The 19,606-nt window shown below is 40.5% G+C and overlaps 2 protein-coding genes across 7 annotated transcripts in view; one reads left to right on the forward strand and one right to left on the reverse strand.

Annotated features, from left to right (window-relative positions):
- Positions 1-11,307, forward strand: part of gsk3ba (glycogen synthase kinase 3 beta, genome duplicate a) — a 30,024-nt gene extending 18,717 nt beyond the window's left edge. The window contains exons 4-11 of one of the 2 annotated variants that reach the window (XM_044015846.1): positions 1,720-1,830; positions 3,663-3,793; positions 4,329-4,435; positions 4,648-4,745; positions 5,146-5,253; positions 6,220-6,406; positions 6,902-7,000; positions 8,075-11,307. In XM_044015846.1, coding sequence (XP_043871781.1) covers positions 1,720-1,830; positions 3,663-3,793; positions 4,329-4,435; positions 4,648-4,745; positions 5,146-5,253; positions 6,220-6,406; positions 6,902-7,000; positions 8,075-8,145 — 912 coding nt within the window. In that variant the 3' untranslated portion in view covers positions 8,146-11,307. The remainder of the gene's footprint in view (positions 1-1,719; positions 1,831-3,662; positions 3,794-4,328; positions 4,436-4,647; positions 4,746-5,145; positions 5,254-6,219; positions 6,407-6,901; positions 7,001-8,074) is intronic. The other variant, XM_044015856.1, reaches the window with a different exon arrangement.
- Positions 11,308-11,668: 361 nt separating this feature from the next.
- nr1i2 (nuclear receptor subfamily 1, group I, member 2) lies at positions 11,669-18,202 on the reverse strand. 5 transcript variants are annotated; one of them, XM_044015819.1, is made up of 9 exons: positions 18,045-18,202; positions 16,507-16,685; positions 15,794-15,924; positions 14,555-14,724; positions 14,159-14,454; positions 13,925-14,070; positions 12,694-12,810; positions 12,407-12,512; positions 11,669-12,324 (listed from the first exon to the last, which is right to left on the reverse strand). In XM_044015819.1, exons 2-9 carry the CDS (start codon positions 16,677-16,679, stop codon positions 12,168-12,170), a joined length of 1,296 nt encoding a protein of 431 aa, XP_043871754.1. In that variant the 5' UTR covers positions 16,680-16,685; positions 18,045-18,202; the 3' UTR covers positions 11,669-12,167. The 5 variants fall into 5 exon arrangements, with proteins under 5 accessions (XP_043871754.1, XP_043871746.1, XP_043871749.1 ...); XM_044015811.1 differs by having other exon boundaries at positions 12,661-12,810; XM_044015827.1 differs by having other exon boundaries at positions 12,222-12,308; positions 12,661-12,810.
- Between the last annotated feature and the right edge of the window lie 1,404 nt (positions 18,203-19,606).

Raw genomic sequence — 19,606 nt, forward strand, 5'->3', positions numbered from 1 at the left:
TATGGTGCATTGTAAATTATTATATTTCCAAGTATTTCCATTTCATTACCATCAGTGGGTGCAGTTTTGCAGTCGTGACCTAAAGGTCTTGAACAATAGTTGCACGAGAAACACCCAGTGACTCAGATGTGGCTAACTCTGGTCGGAATCAAAGGAAAAAGGAAGTCTTAGAATAATTGTGCAGCAAAGCCACAGAACGTCCTCGGGGTCAGTGTGCTCCAGAGTTGAACATGCACATCCCAGTCATCCAACATGGGCCCTGTCCAAACAAGAAATGAGGAAATGATATCATTGTCTGCAGCCACTGTTGGAGTGCAGGCTTTTTATGATGCATTTCTGTGTATTTCCTGCCACTGGGAAAGAACCCAGTACAATGGATCCCAGTTTAGACGGTGGAAAGAAATATAGCAGGGGGCAGATTCCTCAGTGACACTTTGAAATACGTGCCGCGAAAGAGAACATCAGTTACATCATCTCCTTAGACGGCTTCTTTCATCGGGGAAACTAGAGGAACCACAGATAGAGAGGGAGGAGAGAAAAGGATGGGGGGAAAAAAGTGCTCCACAAAGTGAATTAAAGCTATAATATGTAACATTTCTGCATTTAAAATGCAATATATGACTGATGTATAATGTTTCCAAAACCCTTTAAAATGACAGCAATCCCTATTTATATTCAAGGTAAAGGACTGTTTCTTTATGGTCATCTTAATGGGCACCGGAAAAGGCAACATCATGTACAGTATAGTGCTAGCTGCATGACTTCCAGTTACCTGTGTCTACAGTAAAGCTCATAGCAAATACACAACCACAGTTGTATACCACTGTGTATGAGGGCAAACCCTCTATGAAACATCAAAGCGAGGAAGGAATTCTATCTGGTACAAGAAATTAAAGAAATTACATATTATGTGTTTAACAGTAGCTATGTTTACTGCAAAATGTCAGATTGGTTTCGACTGGAATTTACAATTCTATCATTTACAAGGATGTGAAATTAAATGATCTGATTGTGGTGCACCCACACATGCATCAAGTGGTCAGTGGGAATGGACTATTTTGACATGTTCAGTGTCGTCTAATTCTCCAGAAGTAGAAGCAGCAGTAGAAGAAGAAGCTTCACTATGGCTTCCATAGTAAAAAAGTGCTGCACGTGTCTGCTCATTACATTACATTACATTACATTACATTTAGCAGACACTTTTATCCAAAGCGACTTACAATAAGTGCATTTCAACATTTGGGTACAAACAACAGCTAGAAATAAGTAAGTGATTTAAGAAAGCCAAACTTTTGTGTCATTATTCTTAAAAATAAGTACAAAATGTAAATGCATCACGTTATATTACGTGGAATCAAACCAGGAATCATGATCGGATCGACTGTTTATATGAACTGAATGATGAGCGGCATATATCAGCCCTCTCGTTTGTAATTAAATATTACATGACATGTTTTTTTTTTTTACGATCAGGCTTTTATTTTCCGATTACCTGTGTCCATGTAAATGTAGCAATTGTGCAGATGATATGTATACAGCTCTGTGTGCATATGAATGTGATGAATTGCTACTTTGTTGGGTTTATTATTGTTGGGATCTGCAGACATTTTCTTGTCTCAGTCAGTGTCTTGTCGGGAGGTTAACAGTATTGTTTGCTTTTCTATAAAATAAAAAATTCCTGCATGTCTAATGTGTTATTTTTATATTGTTCTCCAACAGAAAGACGAAGTGTATCTGAATTTGGTCCTGGACTATGTCCCCGAGACGGTCTACAGAGTGGCAAGACACTACAGCCGAGCCAAACAGACCCTTCCCATGGTTTTTGTCAAGGTAGGCACATGTTTGTGTGTGAGAGGCCAGAGGCTAGTATGTAATTGTGATGATATACAATACATAATATACTAAAGTATAGTATAACATATTCAGTGTTGTGTATTTTAGCCATCTAATAACATATTTCTCTATAGTCCCTGTAATGTTGAAGATGTAGGATGTATTCAGATATACTCTGGAAAGGGAGGTTCACCTTTGGATGGCTGTTCATGTCCAGGTCTCCAAATAAGAGATAAAGAATTGTATCTTTATCTCTCATTTGGACAGATACCAGTATATACCCTCAATGTTTTTGGACAAAACCTGGGGCCTTCAATATTGATAAGCATACCTCATCATCCTCATTGTGTTTCTGAATTAACTGTCTTTAAAATCAACAATGACTGCACCAAGATCTGTAACTTCTACAAAATTCTACAATTTTACAATTACGTTACATCATAAAGATAATAGGGCCACACGGTGGTGTAGTGGTTAGCACTCTCGCCTTGCAGCGAGAAGACCCGGGTTCGAGCTCCGGTTGGAACAAGGGCCTTTCTGCATGGAGTTTGCATGTTCTCCCCGTGTGTGCGTGGGTTCTCTCCGGGTTCTCCGGCTTCCTCCCACAGTCCAAAAACATGCAATGTGGGGATTAGGTGAATTGGACACTCTAAATTGACCGTAGGAGTGAGTGTGAGAGTGAATGGTTGTTTGTCTCTAGTTGTGTGTGTGGCCCTGCGATGGACTGGCGAACTGTCCAGGGTGTACCCCGCCTATCGCCCGATGTAGCTGAGATTGGCACAGCACCCCCCGCGACCCTCTGGTGGAGGATAAAGCGGTTAGATGATGACTGACTGACTGACATAAAGATAATACACACTTGCTTCAGATGTAAGAATGTAGACATGTCATCAAGAGTCATTCATAAAGCGATATGGTTTACCGTCTCTGCCTCTGATATGATTTCCCTGTTCCACACTGTTCAGAATTCTTGTTTTGTGTTTGTGGCACACACACGCACACACACACACCAGTGTTTCTCTGGCTGTGATTGATGTGTGAAACAATTGTGAGAATAATTTGTGAATTTAAAACAACACATTAAATGTTGCCAGTTTAAGATCTAAGTAGGGCTGCCCCCCTATGGTCGAGCAGAATAGTCATTGGTCGGAGAGATTTCATTGGTTGATTATTCGTGTGGGGAAAAAAAATTTGTGAAAATTAAATCAAAATCTATACGGCTGAACCGTGCATGGCTTTAATTTGAACGGGCTGACGCAGCAAATGTGGTCACACTGTGTTGTTTGACAGAAGTCACTTCAGCGTTCACGGCTGATGACTACAAAGTTTATTAAATACTATTTTGTATGTATTCCAATGTTAACCTTGAACTATAAAGAAATATTTTACAATTAAATTTTTACAGACTTTTTAGTATAATATCTGTTGATGTGCGAGTTCCTATGTTGTGTGATGATTAATGGTAAAGATTTTTATACATTTATAAAATGTTGCCATACTCTCCTGCAGTTTTCCCTACACTTCCATAATCAGAATAAGTTACTTCTTTAATTGCTTTGTCAGTGTGAACGAGCAACAGGCTCCACGTCCGCACCGCTACGAAATTTAGAATTTATCGTGGTGGTTACAGGGCGATTAATTTTGTGTAGTGTAAAAATACATACTCCCACCTCCTTTATCTACCAACATAACCAATGTTTGAATAATTCAGGAGAAGACATTTTTACAACTATAATGTGATTCGGGAATGAAGACACAGTATGTGAGTCGTCTGTCATCAAAACATTTGCTGATACAACTTGTCTGTGTCTGTTTGTTTTTGTGTGTAGTTGTACATGTACCAGCTGTTCAGGAGCCTGGCCTACATCCATTCGTTTGGGATCTGCCATCGGGACATCAAACCCCAGAACCTGCTGCTGGATCCTGAGACCGCTGTGCTTAAACTCTGTGACTTTGGCAGGTAAGATATGGGACGCAGAGTCAAGTTTAGTCAACTGTGAGCTGCTATTTTTCCCCCCTGGCATTTAAAAGGACCAATGTGACATTTTGAAAAATAAGCTTATTCACTTTCCTGCTGAGTCTGAGATAAGTAGATTAGCACCACTCCTTTATTTGTGTAACTGCTGCATGTCATTTTTACAGTTTTAATTAGTGCTGGTAGGCAGATTTCTTTACCTTTGGACAGAGCCAAGTCATCTCTTGTCAGGTTTATGCTCAGCTAAGGCAACGGGTTGCAACATGTGGCCTCGTATATTAAAATGTGCCATACAGACATTAAAATGTTGCTCATAGGCATCGTTTAAAATGTTTTTTTGGTGCTTAAGTTGACAAATTTCACACTTGGGGGTAACACTATGCATATTAATTGATTGTTGCATACTTTTCTCACAAGTGTAAATCCTTAAGGTTTATAATATCTCAGCCAGAATGCAGCAAATTTTGATGATGATAATAATGAGGATGTTTATCGTTATGTACCTTGATTTTGTGTGCAGTGCTAAGCAGCTGGTCCGCGGAGAGCCAAACGTGTCCTACATCTGCTCTCGCTATTATCGAGCCCCTGAGCTCATCTTTGGTGCCACTGACTACACCTCCAGCATAGGTAACCCAGAAACCATGTCATGAGTTCAAAAAATGGTTTTATTTGGTTGTGAAAGATAAGACCATACATAACATATGGTCACATGTGTATTATTTACTGCTCAACCAGACTGTGTTTGAGTCACGCAAGGCTTGTGGATTATGGTCAAGTCTCATGATGACCTCTTTCAGTCTGTATCCTTTACCTTTCTTATGACTTGTCTTTTCTTTCAGATGTGTGGTCAGCTGGCTGCGTACTGGCAGAGCTGTTACTAGGGCAGCCAATCTTTCCTGGCGACAGTGGAGTGGATCAGTTGGTCGAAATTATCAAGGTAATGACTAGGTTGACCCATGGAGTGTATAAGCCTCCAGAGCTCTCAAGTCTCCCGCATTTTCACACCCTCACACTCCACACATGACATTTCTCACACTGAGAGGTGATGAAACTCACTGTTTAGTGTATTACTATGTATAGTCATCTATGAAGGGATGATGCGAAGGCAGATTGCTCTGCGTAGTCCACTCATACAGCTGTCTTGAACAAGCAAACCTATCAGCCAATCAGAAAATAGTATTTCCTGTTGCAGAGTTAAAATCCCAAAATAGGTATAAGTTCCAAACTTGAGAGCCCCTCAGCCTCCATGTATGCTAACATAACACGCACGTTTCCTGTTTCCAAGTGATTGTGATTTAAAAACAGTGTTCTTGTCCCATCTGTCATCTTCTGTCCAGGTTCTTGGCACCCCAACCCGAGAGCAGATCCGTGAGATGAACCCCAACTACACTGAGTTCAAATTCCCCCAGATTAAGGCACACCCTTGGACTAAGGTGAGTCAACAGGTACAGGAGCCCTTTTATTTCTCTATAATCCACCGTCGCTGCATCTTTCCATGCTTTTCAAACCAGCCTGCTTGCTGTTCCACACTTATCCAACCACATCCCTTCCATTTTACACGCATGCATTCTGACTGAATTTTATGAAGTATAGTTTCAGGGGTAGCAGAATGTAGTTTACAGAATGTAAACTGCAGAATGTTATATTGTGAAGTTGGTTTAGGTTCAGTAATAACTCTGGGTTGTGGTGGGAAACTTGTGTCATCTTAGTTAAAGCACAGTGCCTTGAACCTTGTGGGTTTAACCAAATGGAAGATGAATCAGAAATGGGATCCACCCTGCTCCAGTTGGTCTTCACTGTGTTTGATGAGCATATGAGCTCATCTCTGACAAACTCTCATATAATTCTATTGTGCTTTGAAAAACAAACAAACTTGATGGGACATTCTGTGAGGGACATGTATTCTCCTGGTTTATACTATCAGGGTCTTTTCACACACACCTCCTAAGGTTATTATGGTTTATCCTTGTTTGTGCACTAGTCATTACCTCTTCCACTTGGACCTGTGATGGTGTATGTGGTCCCTCATCCTCCTCTTCCTCAGACAAGCTTCAGACACATAGTGTGACTTACAAAGAGAAACGGAGCTAGAGATAACATGATGCTAATATTGATTTTAAATCTGCCGCTTCAAGCTCTGGCCTAGATCCCCCTGCTCCCGCTCCGCATGCCTTTACTGCAAATGCATTCATTGATTCCTTCATACCACGTCATGCAAACTGTCACGCGACAGAGCACAGCTCCATAAAATCCACTAAAGATCAGCAGGTGTTTGTCTTCTAACCCTTTTAGTAAAAGCATTTACATTTTCTGTGTTGACTAAACTAAATGTCTTGACAAAATGTATGAATTGGAGCATATTAGATGTACAGTATGTTGATGTCTGACTTCTGTGTGTTTTTGGTGTTCAGGTATTCCGGCCGCGTACGCCTCCCGAGGCCATCGCTCTGTGCTCTCGTCTATTGGAGTACACGCCCACAGCTCGCCTCACACCTCTGGAAGCCTGCGCACACTCTTTCTTCGACGAGCTGCGCGAACCCAACGTCAAACTGCCCAACGGGAGAGAGAAGCCCTCCCTCTTCAACTTCACCACCCAAGGTATGCAAACAAAACTGTCACTCGGGAGGAAAAAATACTCACCTTACACTCAGCTGGAATAAAACATTTTCCTCACTCACAAACCCCACAAGTGTCACATTTACATATTTATTAGAACAATAAAGTAAAACTCTTGGAGTAGCACTTTTTTATAGACCTGCCATTTTAAAGCATCACTGTCCAACTTTTACAGGGTGTAGCAAATGCACCACAGTAACCTCGACGTCTTTTTAACTGACCTCAGTTCAGTATTACTGTTGAACCTGCTGTACCTGATTCTGGCAGTTTGAGTCACTCACCATTGAGTTGCACTGCTGTCCCCGTGTTTCTGCCTGCTCATCAAACTGCCATGGTGCGAGGACACAGGTTCTTAGTGGGAATTAAAGAGGCACCATTCAGTTTTGCTGTGCCTTATTATATTTTTCAAAATGATTGCTCTTATCCAGTGTTTGTAAAAACATGACACAACAGCATATCTCATTCTTTCTCCTTCAGAATTGTCCAGTAATCCCTCTCTGGCCTCCATACTCATCCCTGCCCATGCCCGCAGCCAGGCCGCCGCCTCTACCCCAACCAATGCCTCTGCCACCACAGGTTAGAGCAACGCCCCCCCCTCCTCCACCAGACACTCATTTTCTGTGGCCAGCTGGAGGTTTTATCAGTGTAAAAACCTGTGATGGTTAATATATTTACAGTAATTCTAAGTCGAGTTGTTTGTCTTATGCTTCCTGTTGTCGTGTTTTAACATCACCCTGAAGTTCATTGTGAGCTTCAAATGCTTTTAAAGGAATGTTTTTGAACTCACCATATTGTTTTACGAGGGAACGTCACTCACTGACTTTCCCTGCCTTATGCTGCACCAGTCCACCTGCTGTTCATTTTGTTCCCAAAAGATCAGGCCATTCTTTCCATGTCCTGTGTTTGGGAAGAGCCACTTCTTATTTTAACATATTTACCCAACAATGCTTCTTGGCAATAAATCTTATAAATCCATCCATCTACCGCTTTATCCTCCACTCAATAAATCTATTGACACTGGTTGCAGCATCTCATCACGATGTCTCTACTAATTTTTAAATTGCCAATATGTCTTGTTTCTTCATCTTCATCCAATAGACGACAAACAAGAGTCAATAGTGGAATAATCTGTTTGGCATTGGCAGAGAAGACTTGCCAACATACTCAACCCACAAATGCATTTTCCTTGCAATGTGGCACCAATTAAGAGGGAAATAAACAGGCTTTCCAACGGTATAAGATTCATTGCAAAGAAGCATTGTTCCAACAAAGAAATAATCGACCTAACCAAAATGTCCTTGCTTTTTATGCTAAGTTTATTTACTTGTATTCTTTGACCGATTAGTTGTACATGTGCTAATACCAGATGTCCTCACATAATCTTGTCATCATAAGTTTCCATGGTTACTGTTTTCTTCATTGTCTCTTTTGACCGAAAGAAGCGTGTGCTGTCAACTGAACTGGAACGTTTTGTGCTAACGGACTCAAAGTGGAAGTGTGCTCATGTTTGAAGGTGTAGGGTCAGCTTTTACATGTTACTGTGGGGAAACTATGACCCCGGCCTAATGAACACACAGGCTTTTATTTTGTGCTCTCACTGTGTATTTTGTCACTTTTCCTTTAAAAATCATCTTATGCTCTTGACCATAGATGGCAGCAGCACAGAGCGAGGTCCCAGCAACACCACCGCCTCTGCCTCAGCCTCCAACTCCACCTCCTGAGTCCACACACACCACTTGCCCTGCCCCGGTCTTAGCCCCAGCCCCACAGCCTTGCCGTTGCCCCAGCCTGGGGGTGAGCTCTGCTCAGCTCTGCTCTGCCCTGCTCTCCCCCCTGACAGCAGCGGAGTGATGCTGATGCAGTCATGGTTCAACAGCTAGACAACAGCCCTTACAACGCAAACCACAAACACAAACCGATCATCCCCTAATCTGCCTCTGTTATCTCCCGACTGGCCCCCTCTCATCCAGCTGTTTGAACTGTACTCCATCCTTCCTCACTGACATCTGTCCGTGCTCTTCCAAATGGGGAAACAATGTGCAGGGCCAAAGGTGTTGTCGACTGTACTATTGATAAAAGTACACCGTACATGTATACACACAATGCTAGCCTGCTAATGTTTGTAAGTGGACAATCTGTAGAAAAAAAGTCCTAAGCTTTTTCCCCTGTCCCTGACTCCTTTTGTCCTCCCTTGCATTGGTCTATTTTTCTGCATCCTCATCCTGTGATCTCAGACCCCCAACCCCACCCCTCCTCCTTTGGTTCCTCCTGTAGTGCATGGCCTGAGTATGGTTAGGATCGCCTGGGGGCGGGGACACCGCACCCCCTCACACTTCTCACCTCCACCTCCGTAAACAAGGCATGAGGCTCACGCACGCGTATACAAACACACAAACACACATACACACACGTGAAACGCACACACATGCAGACACTCATGAAACACACACACAAACCGATGCATGACGATCCTTATGTATGTGGGGAAAGCAGTCCATTTGTTGGGGCTAAGCTTAGACAGGTTGTTTTTTTTGTTTGTTTGTTTTTCCCCTTGCCTGGGGTTTGTTTTTAAATGGTTAGTCCGCTGTTTTACTCGAACCTCGCTTGTGTTCTTTTGTTTTCGTAATTCAGGGCAGATGTTTTATCGGATTGCCATGTGCGATGGATGTGACATGTATCTGGTCCTGTGTGCTTGTATAATATATACATACAATACAAAACAAACATGCATACATACACAGTTTATATATTACTTTTCCTTATGTATAAAAAGTATATATAGATATATGTATATTAACTACAATGGTTCAGAAATCAGTTATGGTGAGCTCATATCTGGCAGAGCAGTGGCAATATTTGCCGCTGCCTGAAGACGATAGATTTAGATTTGGTGGGGTTTCGTTTTTTTCAGTCTGTTGCTGGAGTGTGGTTAGATTCCAGCAGTCACTTCTCTCTTCTCCTGTGTTTGTATTACGGTTGTATATGGATTTAGGGCACTGCTCTATTCCCCATTCTGTACACCGACTGTTTGTGTGACAGTTCAGACAGTTCTCTAGACATCTTACCTTGTCTAGATCTTCCTCTTTGCCTCTGTAAAGAATTACAAGATGTTCTTCAACACTTTTCTTTCCTTTTGAGCGATCTTAGTGATGGTCCTTGGCTTCACCACTGACTTCCTCATGTGTTGTGACCACTGACTCAAGTGTTATAGCCTAGCCTTCGTTCTCCTTCACCTGCCTCACATAGAGCCACTCGGTACAGTCTGTCAAAGCGTCTTATTTACAGAGAATATTCACCACACCGAGAAAAAGAAAAAAGAAAGAAAACAAAACGATAAATATAAAAGCTGAAGTTGTATATACAGTATAAATGCTCCTCACCAAAATCCTGACTTGTATGTTGTTTTTTTATGTTATGTTGATTATTTTTCCCATGTTGTGTTCAAGATATATATACATATATATGTGTGTATATATATGTATATATATATGCAGACCCATGTACTGTTTATGAGCAAAAACAAAGATGACAAAGGGTAGAGAAAGATATTAAAAAAAAGAAAAAAAAGAGAAAAAAACAGAATCAGGTGATGTTGTTTTTGGATATTGTAGATGATGATAATGATGATCAGCTTTATCCAGCCATATGTTCAATCTTACCTGTACAGTACAGTAGATGACAGCTGTATTATTGTAACAAGAACTAGTCATGTATAGTGTAACTATAGTTTGGAGTGCCTTTGCTTTCATACACCTTCGCCTTGTTTACCTATCCCCCCCCCCCAACCCAGTCCATGACACCCCGTCCACTCACCCACCCTAATATTGTGACTCTCCCTTTGGTGCTGTTGAATGTCCTACAATACACACACACACACACGCGCACACACTCTTCCAGTTGATTTCCCCCACTCTTCCCTCTTTTCATTGCACATTTAACGTCATATACAGATATTGTTAATTGTAAGGATATTTTTCTCCTTAACTGAATTAAGATTAAGTCAACAAGTGTTTATTTTAAATAGATATTTTATCTTGGACTCACATGCACACACACACACATGTATACACCACAGTCCTAGCACAGACCCCCGGGCATGTATTATGTGGTGTGCAGGGGTGGTGTTGTGGATGGCAGCAGGGTTTTTTTTTTTGTTTTGTTTTTGTTTGTTTTAAATGAAAGGCCTCATATACTGTATATGTACAATACAGTACCGTTTCTGTATTACTCACAGTGTTGGTTCTGTTACCAAAGCCAAACTATGATGTAGTTGTGATGAGCCATCCTCAGAGGCAATAATATATTCTGACTCTTCTTCTCTCTGGATATTTTGTTGTTTCTCTGTCCTTTTGCGTGTCTTTCCTCCTCCCTGTCTGCATATTCAGGGGGGGATTCAGTAGCACCTAAAGGGGTTGAGTCATGTAGCCTTTATCCTGTCTCCTGCTTGCTGTAATTTTGCATTCATGAACGTGTTGCTTCCCTCCACCAGAAAGTCTGACCACTTCACCCCACCCCTTAAGTCCAGTTCAATGAAAAACCACAAATGCTACCAAAAAAAAGAAGACAAACAAGTATATATGTTAGTATATTATTGTACTAGCATGTATGCTAGTTTAATATGCTAAGTGGGTTTAACTGGGGTTAAAGAAGAGAAAAATAATAGAAAATACTACAAAAACATCCTGTATAACAGTACTATTACTTGAATGCCTCTGTTTGTGACTGAAATTTTTATTTCTTTTTTTTTTCTCCCCTTTTTTTTGTTCTGTGAAGGTATGCTAAATGTGCACCTCTGTAAATATTCCCCCTGCGTGCTCTGAGGAATAGTTCCCTGGTACTGTAATTTGCATTAAATAAAGAGTAGGATAGCCTGGAAATGATAATACTCTGCGTCTTTTACTTCTTATAATTAATGTGCTCAATGAGTGAAGCTGTTCAGAGTATAATTTTGGTTGCTAAGTGACAAAAGTGTCTAAAATTTATGAATAAAACATGTTGCTACATGTTTTTGACAGAAAATACCTTCAAATGTTCGCATCCTAACACAATTTGTTCACTGTAGCTTGTCTTGGAATGATGTTTATTGATTTCTCCTTTATAAAAAGTAGTTCTTTTTTAACGGCATTTTTTAAAGGGTTAAACACCATGTTTGCTGTGGCATCAGTCAGTTTTACGACCACCACGAGGTACTGTTTGCTGTTTGCTCTGCCGAAAGTGACCCTTCACCACAGTCTGAGGAGCCACTCATTTGTATCAGATTTTATTGAAGCAGTTTTGTTTCACATGTTTGAAAACCGAACAACTACCAGACATAACAAATGTAAAAAACAAGCAAAAAAAAAGAACATTGTCTTTGCAACTGCTTCTACTTCTTCCGTTATGTGAGAAAATACACACTTCAAGCTCTCAGGCCGTTCTGTGCAACATTCAGAAATTAACATGTCAAAACTTTAAGTCAACATTCAGTAAAATGTGTGAGCTAAACAAACAGCAGCGATGACAAAGTCGGCGTTGCACAACAGCTAAAAAAAATAAACTCTAAAACTCGGTTTCTTCAGCTTGTGAGCAGTTTGCAGACGACAGGATGCTTTGTATTTCAACAGGACTTCACTCAAGTACATTTCTGGTATTTCTGACTCATCTGTACAATAGAATACTGTATATCGGGGAGCAAATCTAGCTGGTTTTTAATTTGACGTCCTTGTTGAATAGGCGAGGAGGAGCCAAGAGTGCTTGAGCTGTATCAGAAGTCATTACAGGAGTCTTTACTGACCACCTCCAGTATGAGAGGAGAGATATCGTCAGGCTGGATGTCCTGGATCTGCAAAACCTGTTTGCAGTACTCCTCTGTCATTGTTCTCATCTCCGTAAGACAGGCCACCACCTTGGGAAACAGCAAGCTAGAGTCACAGAGGAAATGACGGCGGATCAGTGTGTGAAAGGTTTCAGACTGAGCTGACTGACATTTGCTACTTCACTCACTGTTTTTCTGGGCCTGTTCTCTTGCAGTCAATCCAGGTTTTTAGTGTCAGTGCCACGTTTTCATGAAGCTTATCGATCACACTGTGCTGCTGCACACCTGGACGATCTGATAGGTCAAACAACATAATCTCTACATCATAAAAATCTCGTCTAATCCGAAGCAAGTTGACGTCTGAAAGGATTTTAAGGCTTGGATACAAATGCAAACAATTTTCAGGATTTAAATATTGACACATAAATGGTTGATTCCACACCCCTGAGATGAACTGATGAAAACTTGCTGCTACCTGCAGAGAACAGGGACATGGCTTGCATGAGAACATACTCTTCTTCCTGCAGCCCCAGTCTGCGTAGTGTATGATGAAATCTGAACAGAGGCTCTAGTAGAAGTGGCTGGAAACCCGCTATAAAATTACAGGAGAGAAAGCAATGCATGAGGCGTTGTCAGGAAATGTTACTGTAAATTGTGCTAAATTAACATTGCACCCTTTACAAAACATCACTCTTTTTACATATATAACAACCTGAAGCCTTAACTATGGCTTGAAATGTAGACAATTACCTTAATATCAATATTATATATGCCAAAGTCTCAAAAGCTTAAATTAATGTTAAAGGGTAAATTCATTGGTAAAACCTCATCTAGCTGATCACAAAGTGAAACTATAACATGATTTTTATTTTAAATATAATGGTCTCATCCGGACTGTCTCCCAATGTGACTGTACACCACTGTGTCAAACGTAATATTGATTAAGTTCTTTTGTTTTGCATATGAATATGCATTAATTTGTATTCCACACAATAACTCACCGATGATTATAGAGCAATCCTTTATGTGATCTGTATGGCATTTCTAAAATTGTGGTTCATATATTAAATAATCTATACTGTAATCCACACCATAATGATTTACCTAAGGAAAAAATAGGCAGTATTAACACCAAGTTGTTTGTTGTCGGTGGTTAGTTCAGTGTGACTGAGTGTAACATGGAGTATCATATACCTCACACTTTGTACAAGTGTTTAATGTGATGCACACATTCCTCTGTCATCTGAGTCACCAACGAAGCTACAGAGCTTTTGAGAGACACGTGTGCACATGTCACCGTGGGAGAGACGCTCACCTTCAGACTCGATCAACAGTTTGTCTCATGTTTAGAAAAGGAGCTGTAAACACCAGTTTGACAGCATTCTTAACGGTGCAGTCATTTTTGCAGATGATACCATGTGATCAGAAGAGAAACATATGGTGTCTAAAGACACGCAAATAATATATTATAATTTCAGATTGCAAATGTTGCTGTAAATCCGGTTAAACATTGACTTGAATTGAATGAATGTGTGTTTAAATATGACTTTTGCAGAGATAAAGATCATTATTTTTATCCTTTTTGTATTATGTGAGTTTTAAGGTCTTTTAATGGTGTGGATGTATCATTGATGCCTTTTTCTTTTCTTTTTTTTACACAGTACAGTACAGTACAATAACATGCTTGTCAATGTAAGTAGTCTCACCTCGTACACCGTCATCTATGCAGTATGTAATCTGACCACACTCCCAGATGTTTGTTTTTGCATTGAACACCATGTTGAAGCGGATCTGCATGATTTCGAATGCGGCTCCTTTGAGCAGAGCAATTTGATCCTCTATGGTTAAAGACCTGTAAGAGACCAGTGTAGCATTGACACACAACACATTGTCATAGACAGACAATTGTCCCGTCACTCTGTACTGAAGCATACATTTACCGGAAGTCCGGAAGACTTTTGGAGAAACAAATGATGTCCTGGATCATGTAGGTGGTCAGGTCAGCCATGTGTGGAAGAGCAGTAAAAACGCTGCTTTTTCCAACCTTTTCTCCTTCAGAGGAGCCACAGAGACCAGAGGAGGAGGAGGAGGAGTTGGCATGTGAGGATGTTCTGGGGTCTGTGGCAGATTTACTAGATTCTGTGCAGGTGCCTGTGGAGCAGTTGGTCAGTGGCTGAAAGGGCTTGCTTGTAGGCTGGTTGTACTCGCTCACAGAGAGGATGATTCTGTCCATAGGCTAAAAAACAGACAAACCCCAGAATACTTAGTAAATAAATAAATAATAAAGTAAATAATGTCTGAGGACAGGTGAAATGTGCTTATAGGCATTCACTCACCCTAAAGCCACTGAAGCGAGAAAATTCTGAGTCAAATGTGCTGTGGTGGCCACAGAGAAGCTCCTGAATGGTTTCCTCCTGCTGGGAAGAAAGCTGTGTTGGGACATCAAACATCTTTCTCTTCTTGATGCGCATCCTCCTCTCGAGTACATCCCTCTCAGACATGACCACTAAGGGGACACAAACCATTAAGTAGATCCAATATTGTATTTGAATGACTACTACATTCACACTTTAAATGAATGTATTTAAAGGCCCTGTGTGTAACATTTAGGAGGGTTTATCGGCAGAAATCAAATACAGGATACACCCAAGTATGTTTACATAAGTTTATAATCACCTCGCAATAAAAATTGTTTCGTTTTCATAGCCGTAGAATAAGTCTAATATGTAGTTTGGTCAGGGGCCTTGCCTTACAGAGGCTGCTGTCTTGTGCCACCATGTTTCTGCAGCAGCCGTAGTTCCATGATGCACGTCGGAAAGGAAGGGGTGAGTGGAGGAGTCCTCCATTTGTTACAGTCTCAACATCACGTCACTATTTCTTTCACACTGAACCTTTAATGCTGGATAAATACCAATGATACAGAGCAGGGGTGTCAAACTCATTTTTGTTCAGGGGCCACATACAGCACAATTTGATCTCAAGGGGGCCGGACCAGTAAAAATTGTAAAATAATAGCATAATAACCTATGAACAACAAGAACTCCTTTGTTTTTTTCTCCTTTGTTTTACATTTAATGAAGGATATTTTTACAAAACATGAAATTTCTTGAGAAATATAAGTGCAATTTCAACAATATCATGCCTAAATTTACTATTTACACAGCACACTGGATCCATAAAGGCACAAACATTTAGCCACGGGTATCTGGAGCATTTGACATTATGTTTAGATTAGTGTGAAATTTTAACAAATTCATCCAGTGGGCCGGATTGGAACCTCTGGCAGGCCGGTTCTGGCCCCCGGGCCGTATGTTTGACACCCCTGATATAGAGTAAGGATTCTGGGGCTATTCTAGATTTATATACGTCTGATCGGGATCAGAGGTGATCCTCGACTCTAAGGGGCCCCAGTCAGGCAAAGTTCATCAACAGGTCTTCTGCATGTTGATGGCCAGTTTCCCGGCTGTGACTTCTCATTTCACTCTGATGCTTGTTTTCAGCACAGTATGAAGCCACATACAAACATTCTTTTTGAAATTATAAAGGGTTATTTGTTGCGTCTGGATGTCACTTACTGTCTCTGCGCATGCCTATGGACTGGCATTTATTGAAGCGACAGGCTTGACATGACCTGCGGTTGTTTTTGGTTATAGCGCAATTATTCATGAATGGACAGTGGAGCTGCATTGACCTCTGTATGGCACGTCTGAAAAAAACAAACAAACACATGTTATCATTATGTGACATTCAGGCACCATACTGGCCACACTGGCACCATATTTTGTTTCAGAAATGTCACGTTATCTGACCAAGTGGGTCATATGTAACATCTGACTAAATAAATCAAATCTGTTGTCAACAGTCATCAATACATATGTAGACAATATTACAGCAGCATATTACAAGTATGCCCCAGTGTTATGGTCCATATTATTTTAAAAGTAATAGTATTCAGAAACACTAATCCACTGGAATTGCAATGTAGTTTAAAGAGGAACATAACATGAATACATTAAGCACACGTTATCTTCAACAACTTTACCATATGGCATGTCAGAAAATGAACAGCGTAATCTGTAAATCAGTCTTGATGACAATGATAATGCTTAGGTTTTTTGTTTTTGATTCAAGCCCACATACACAATTAACTATATTTAAGAAACACCAAGGAGCATTTTGTCATCTCTACCCTGCCATAGATATATATGACGACGTTACGCTACGTTAGAACATAAAGTGTGTCTGTGACAGGAGAGGAAACAGAGGGGAAGATGAATGAAACAAACACCTGAAAAATCCCTTACAGCCTTCACATGTCAGGGCATTGAAGTGGAAACCTCTGGCCTGGTCTCCACACACACCACACACTCTGGACTCGTCATCGTCAGACGTGTTTTCCTCCTCGTCCTTCTGGGTGAGCTCTTCATAGATGGTGCACTCTCCACTGGCCCCCTCGCTCATTCTCACCTATAGTGAGCATTAGCATCATTGACATCAGTGTTTTTGTATAGGCAGAGTTTGTGGTTTCAGTGTGAGCACAAACAACCCCCATGAGGTTGAGCTTATACCACTTCCTGAAGAAAAGGAAAATCACGTTCTTTTTTCACGTCACTATTATGATGCTCATGTCTTCTTAAAGGGCAAAGGTGCAGAGGTACTCCATTGAGTCACTTTAAGTCTATTAAAAGGTTTTGATTCATCCATTCTCCACCGCAGAGTGTTTAGTCAAACTCTGACAAAGTCTAAAAGCAACAATTGCTCTCAAGTGTTTGGAAACACAGCCAAACATTGTGCTTTTTTATTTGCAATTAAATATTTTATATAATTCAAATCTAACACATGTCTTGACATTCACCTTGCAACACAATACCCTGGACATCCTACAATAGAAGGACAAACACCAAAAACATGAATTAGGGCAGAAATATGGGGAGAACAACACACGGGGAGAACATGCAAACTCCATGCATAAAGGTCCTTGTACCGACTGTGTGGCCCCCATGTCTTTATCAAAAGTAGAAACAAATGACCTGTATGGGTGTAATGATGTTGTGGAAAACAGTACAATAGTTTGTCTATGAGGATGATCTACTGAGCTGCAGGAGTCCCATCAGCTGTATGTAACACATGAATACGTTTTTTATAATTTCCATCTATATTCATGTTCAGTACAGGGCCCTACATTATACACCAGGTGGTGCTGTTGCAAAGGTCTGGGTGTTGTTCCCGTACTACAAACACATGCCCTCAGTCCTCAGTGGAAAGGTGAACTTTGATTTCTGCTGGTTGTGCTGACAGGATTAGGAACATAAATCTCACTCATCACTGCTGTGTCCAGTGCCAATTCACAGCATGACACGACATGACATAATATAACATCATGTGATTACACAGCATCGCTGTATATCACATCAACACACCGTATACAGTATGACAACAATAGAATGTGAATCTGCTGTGAGTGAAACATACAACTAAACACACACACACACAGGTTTGTGCAGCTGTTCTTCTGAAGACACGATATTAACTTCCATTCATGAGGACTACTGTTCCTGGCAAGGTTACGAACACAAACACTGACCTTAATTGGTAATAGACAAATGAATTTCAATCAACTAAGTTCACTTGAACTAAAGTCAACAGGTCATTTGAAACTGTCTTCATATAACTTGCTAAATTTAGTCTGAATGAACTTGATCTTTTTCATGTTCATCCCACCCTTTTTCTCTTTTCTGTGTTTTCAGTCCAGTCACCTCACCCTTCTCTACCTGGTTAAAGGTAAACTTCTAATCCAACCAACACCAAGACCGTTTACATACTGACTTGGTGATTCCAGATGTCCAAACAGCTGGACGTAGCTTCGTCCCACAGGGTTTCCCTTCACTGCAGTTCCTTGGATATCTTGGATTTCCTGAACAATCAAAAGTTCATACAGTCACAGTCACTTCCTGTTATGCTGGATGTGTTGTTTGACACTGGGCTGGCTGCAACATGCATTCCTGGCTGCAGCCCATAAAAAGGCGGGGATAGACGTCTGGCCCGCCCACGCCATTTACAATCTGTCAACACAGTGACCTCATGGGCAACAAGTGGACTTCTCTTAGTTTTACTGTGACGGAAAGGGACCCCAGCTCTGATCGTAATTTGTTAGAATCATTGATAACATCTACAGAACAAAAATCAGAACAGAAAAACCTTATAAAGCATAAGGAAACAACTCCACCTCTAACTCAACTGAAGATTATAGCAGACACCGACACGTGGGAAGGTCCCAGCTAGAATGCTTTATTATCCCAGATCTGGATTTCTATTTTGTTCAGTCCTGTATAAAGTACTTTAAAGAGATACTTCATTTGTAAACTTTGTAAAAGTACAAGTATCTTACCAGAAAATGACTTTGGTAAAAATTGAAGTCACTTTTTTGTTTTATAATATTACTTAATAATTAAAGTCTTAAAGTATATGACATTTACTGTACTTAAGTATCAAAAAGTAATTTTCTGAGGCGTGAGGAGTTAGGATTGAGCCATGGTGGCTAAATGGTAGGGCAACTTGTCTTTCAACTGGAAGGTTGTGGGATCCATCCTCTGCTAGTCTGTATGTGTCCTTGAGCAAGACACTTAACCTCATGTTGCAGCGTGTGAATGGGTGAATGACGAAGCTGTAGGGTAAAGCAGCTCATCAATATATAAATACAGACCATTACCAACTCCTCTTCTAATTTTATTTGGTAGTAACAAGTAGCAAAAAATAGCTAAGTTAACAAGTACAGTAACAAAGTATTAGTTACATTACAACATTCTGTTTAGGCCCAGTTCAAATAAATAGCACCGTCAATAAATAGTTTTGACCACTTGGGGGCAGCAGACATAAGCTTTGACCACAAGGCAATGAGTAAAAGGCAAAGGCCATAGATATTGATGTCAATGTGTAAATTATATATATGTAAATGGTGAAATAAAGTAGCAGGTTGGTGATTTTTATGTCATGGTAATTATTCCTTCATTCACCACATTTGAAAAGCCAAGATACTACCGTTTTGACAATGACAACTTTTGGGTCAACGTTAAGGTAAAAAAAAAATCCACAGAAGTGCAAGGTTTGGTTTAGGGATTGAAAATGGCTAAAGTGCAGCATCACTCACTTTTGTATATCTCTTTCTTGGACTAAATTCTCTTTTGTGTTGAGCTGACTCAGGTCATCATGTGAAGCAGGAGTGTGTTTAGCACATGACCAGTCAATACAATAAGAGTAAGGGAATTTGTCTTGTTTTTACATTTCTCTGTTTACTTGCACATAAAAAAACACACACAAAACACCAAAGACTGACAAATAAGTCGAACATTAACCTAAATAATGTTAAATATGCAGGAGTGGGTAGATGG

This window comes from Solea senegalensis, linkage group LG2, assembly GCF_019176455.1.
Source record: "Solea senegalensis isolate Sse05_10M linkage group LG2, IFAPA_SoseM_1, whole genome shotgun sequence".
NCBI classification, from domain to species: Eukaryota; Metazoa; Chordata; class Actinopteri; order Pleuronectiformes; family Soleidae; genus Solea; species Solea senegalensis.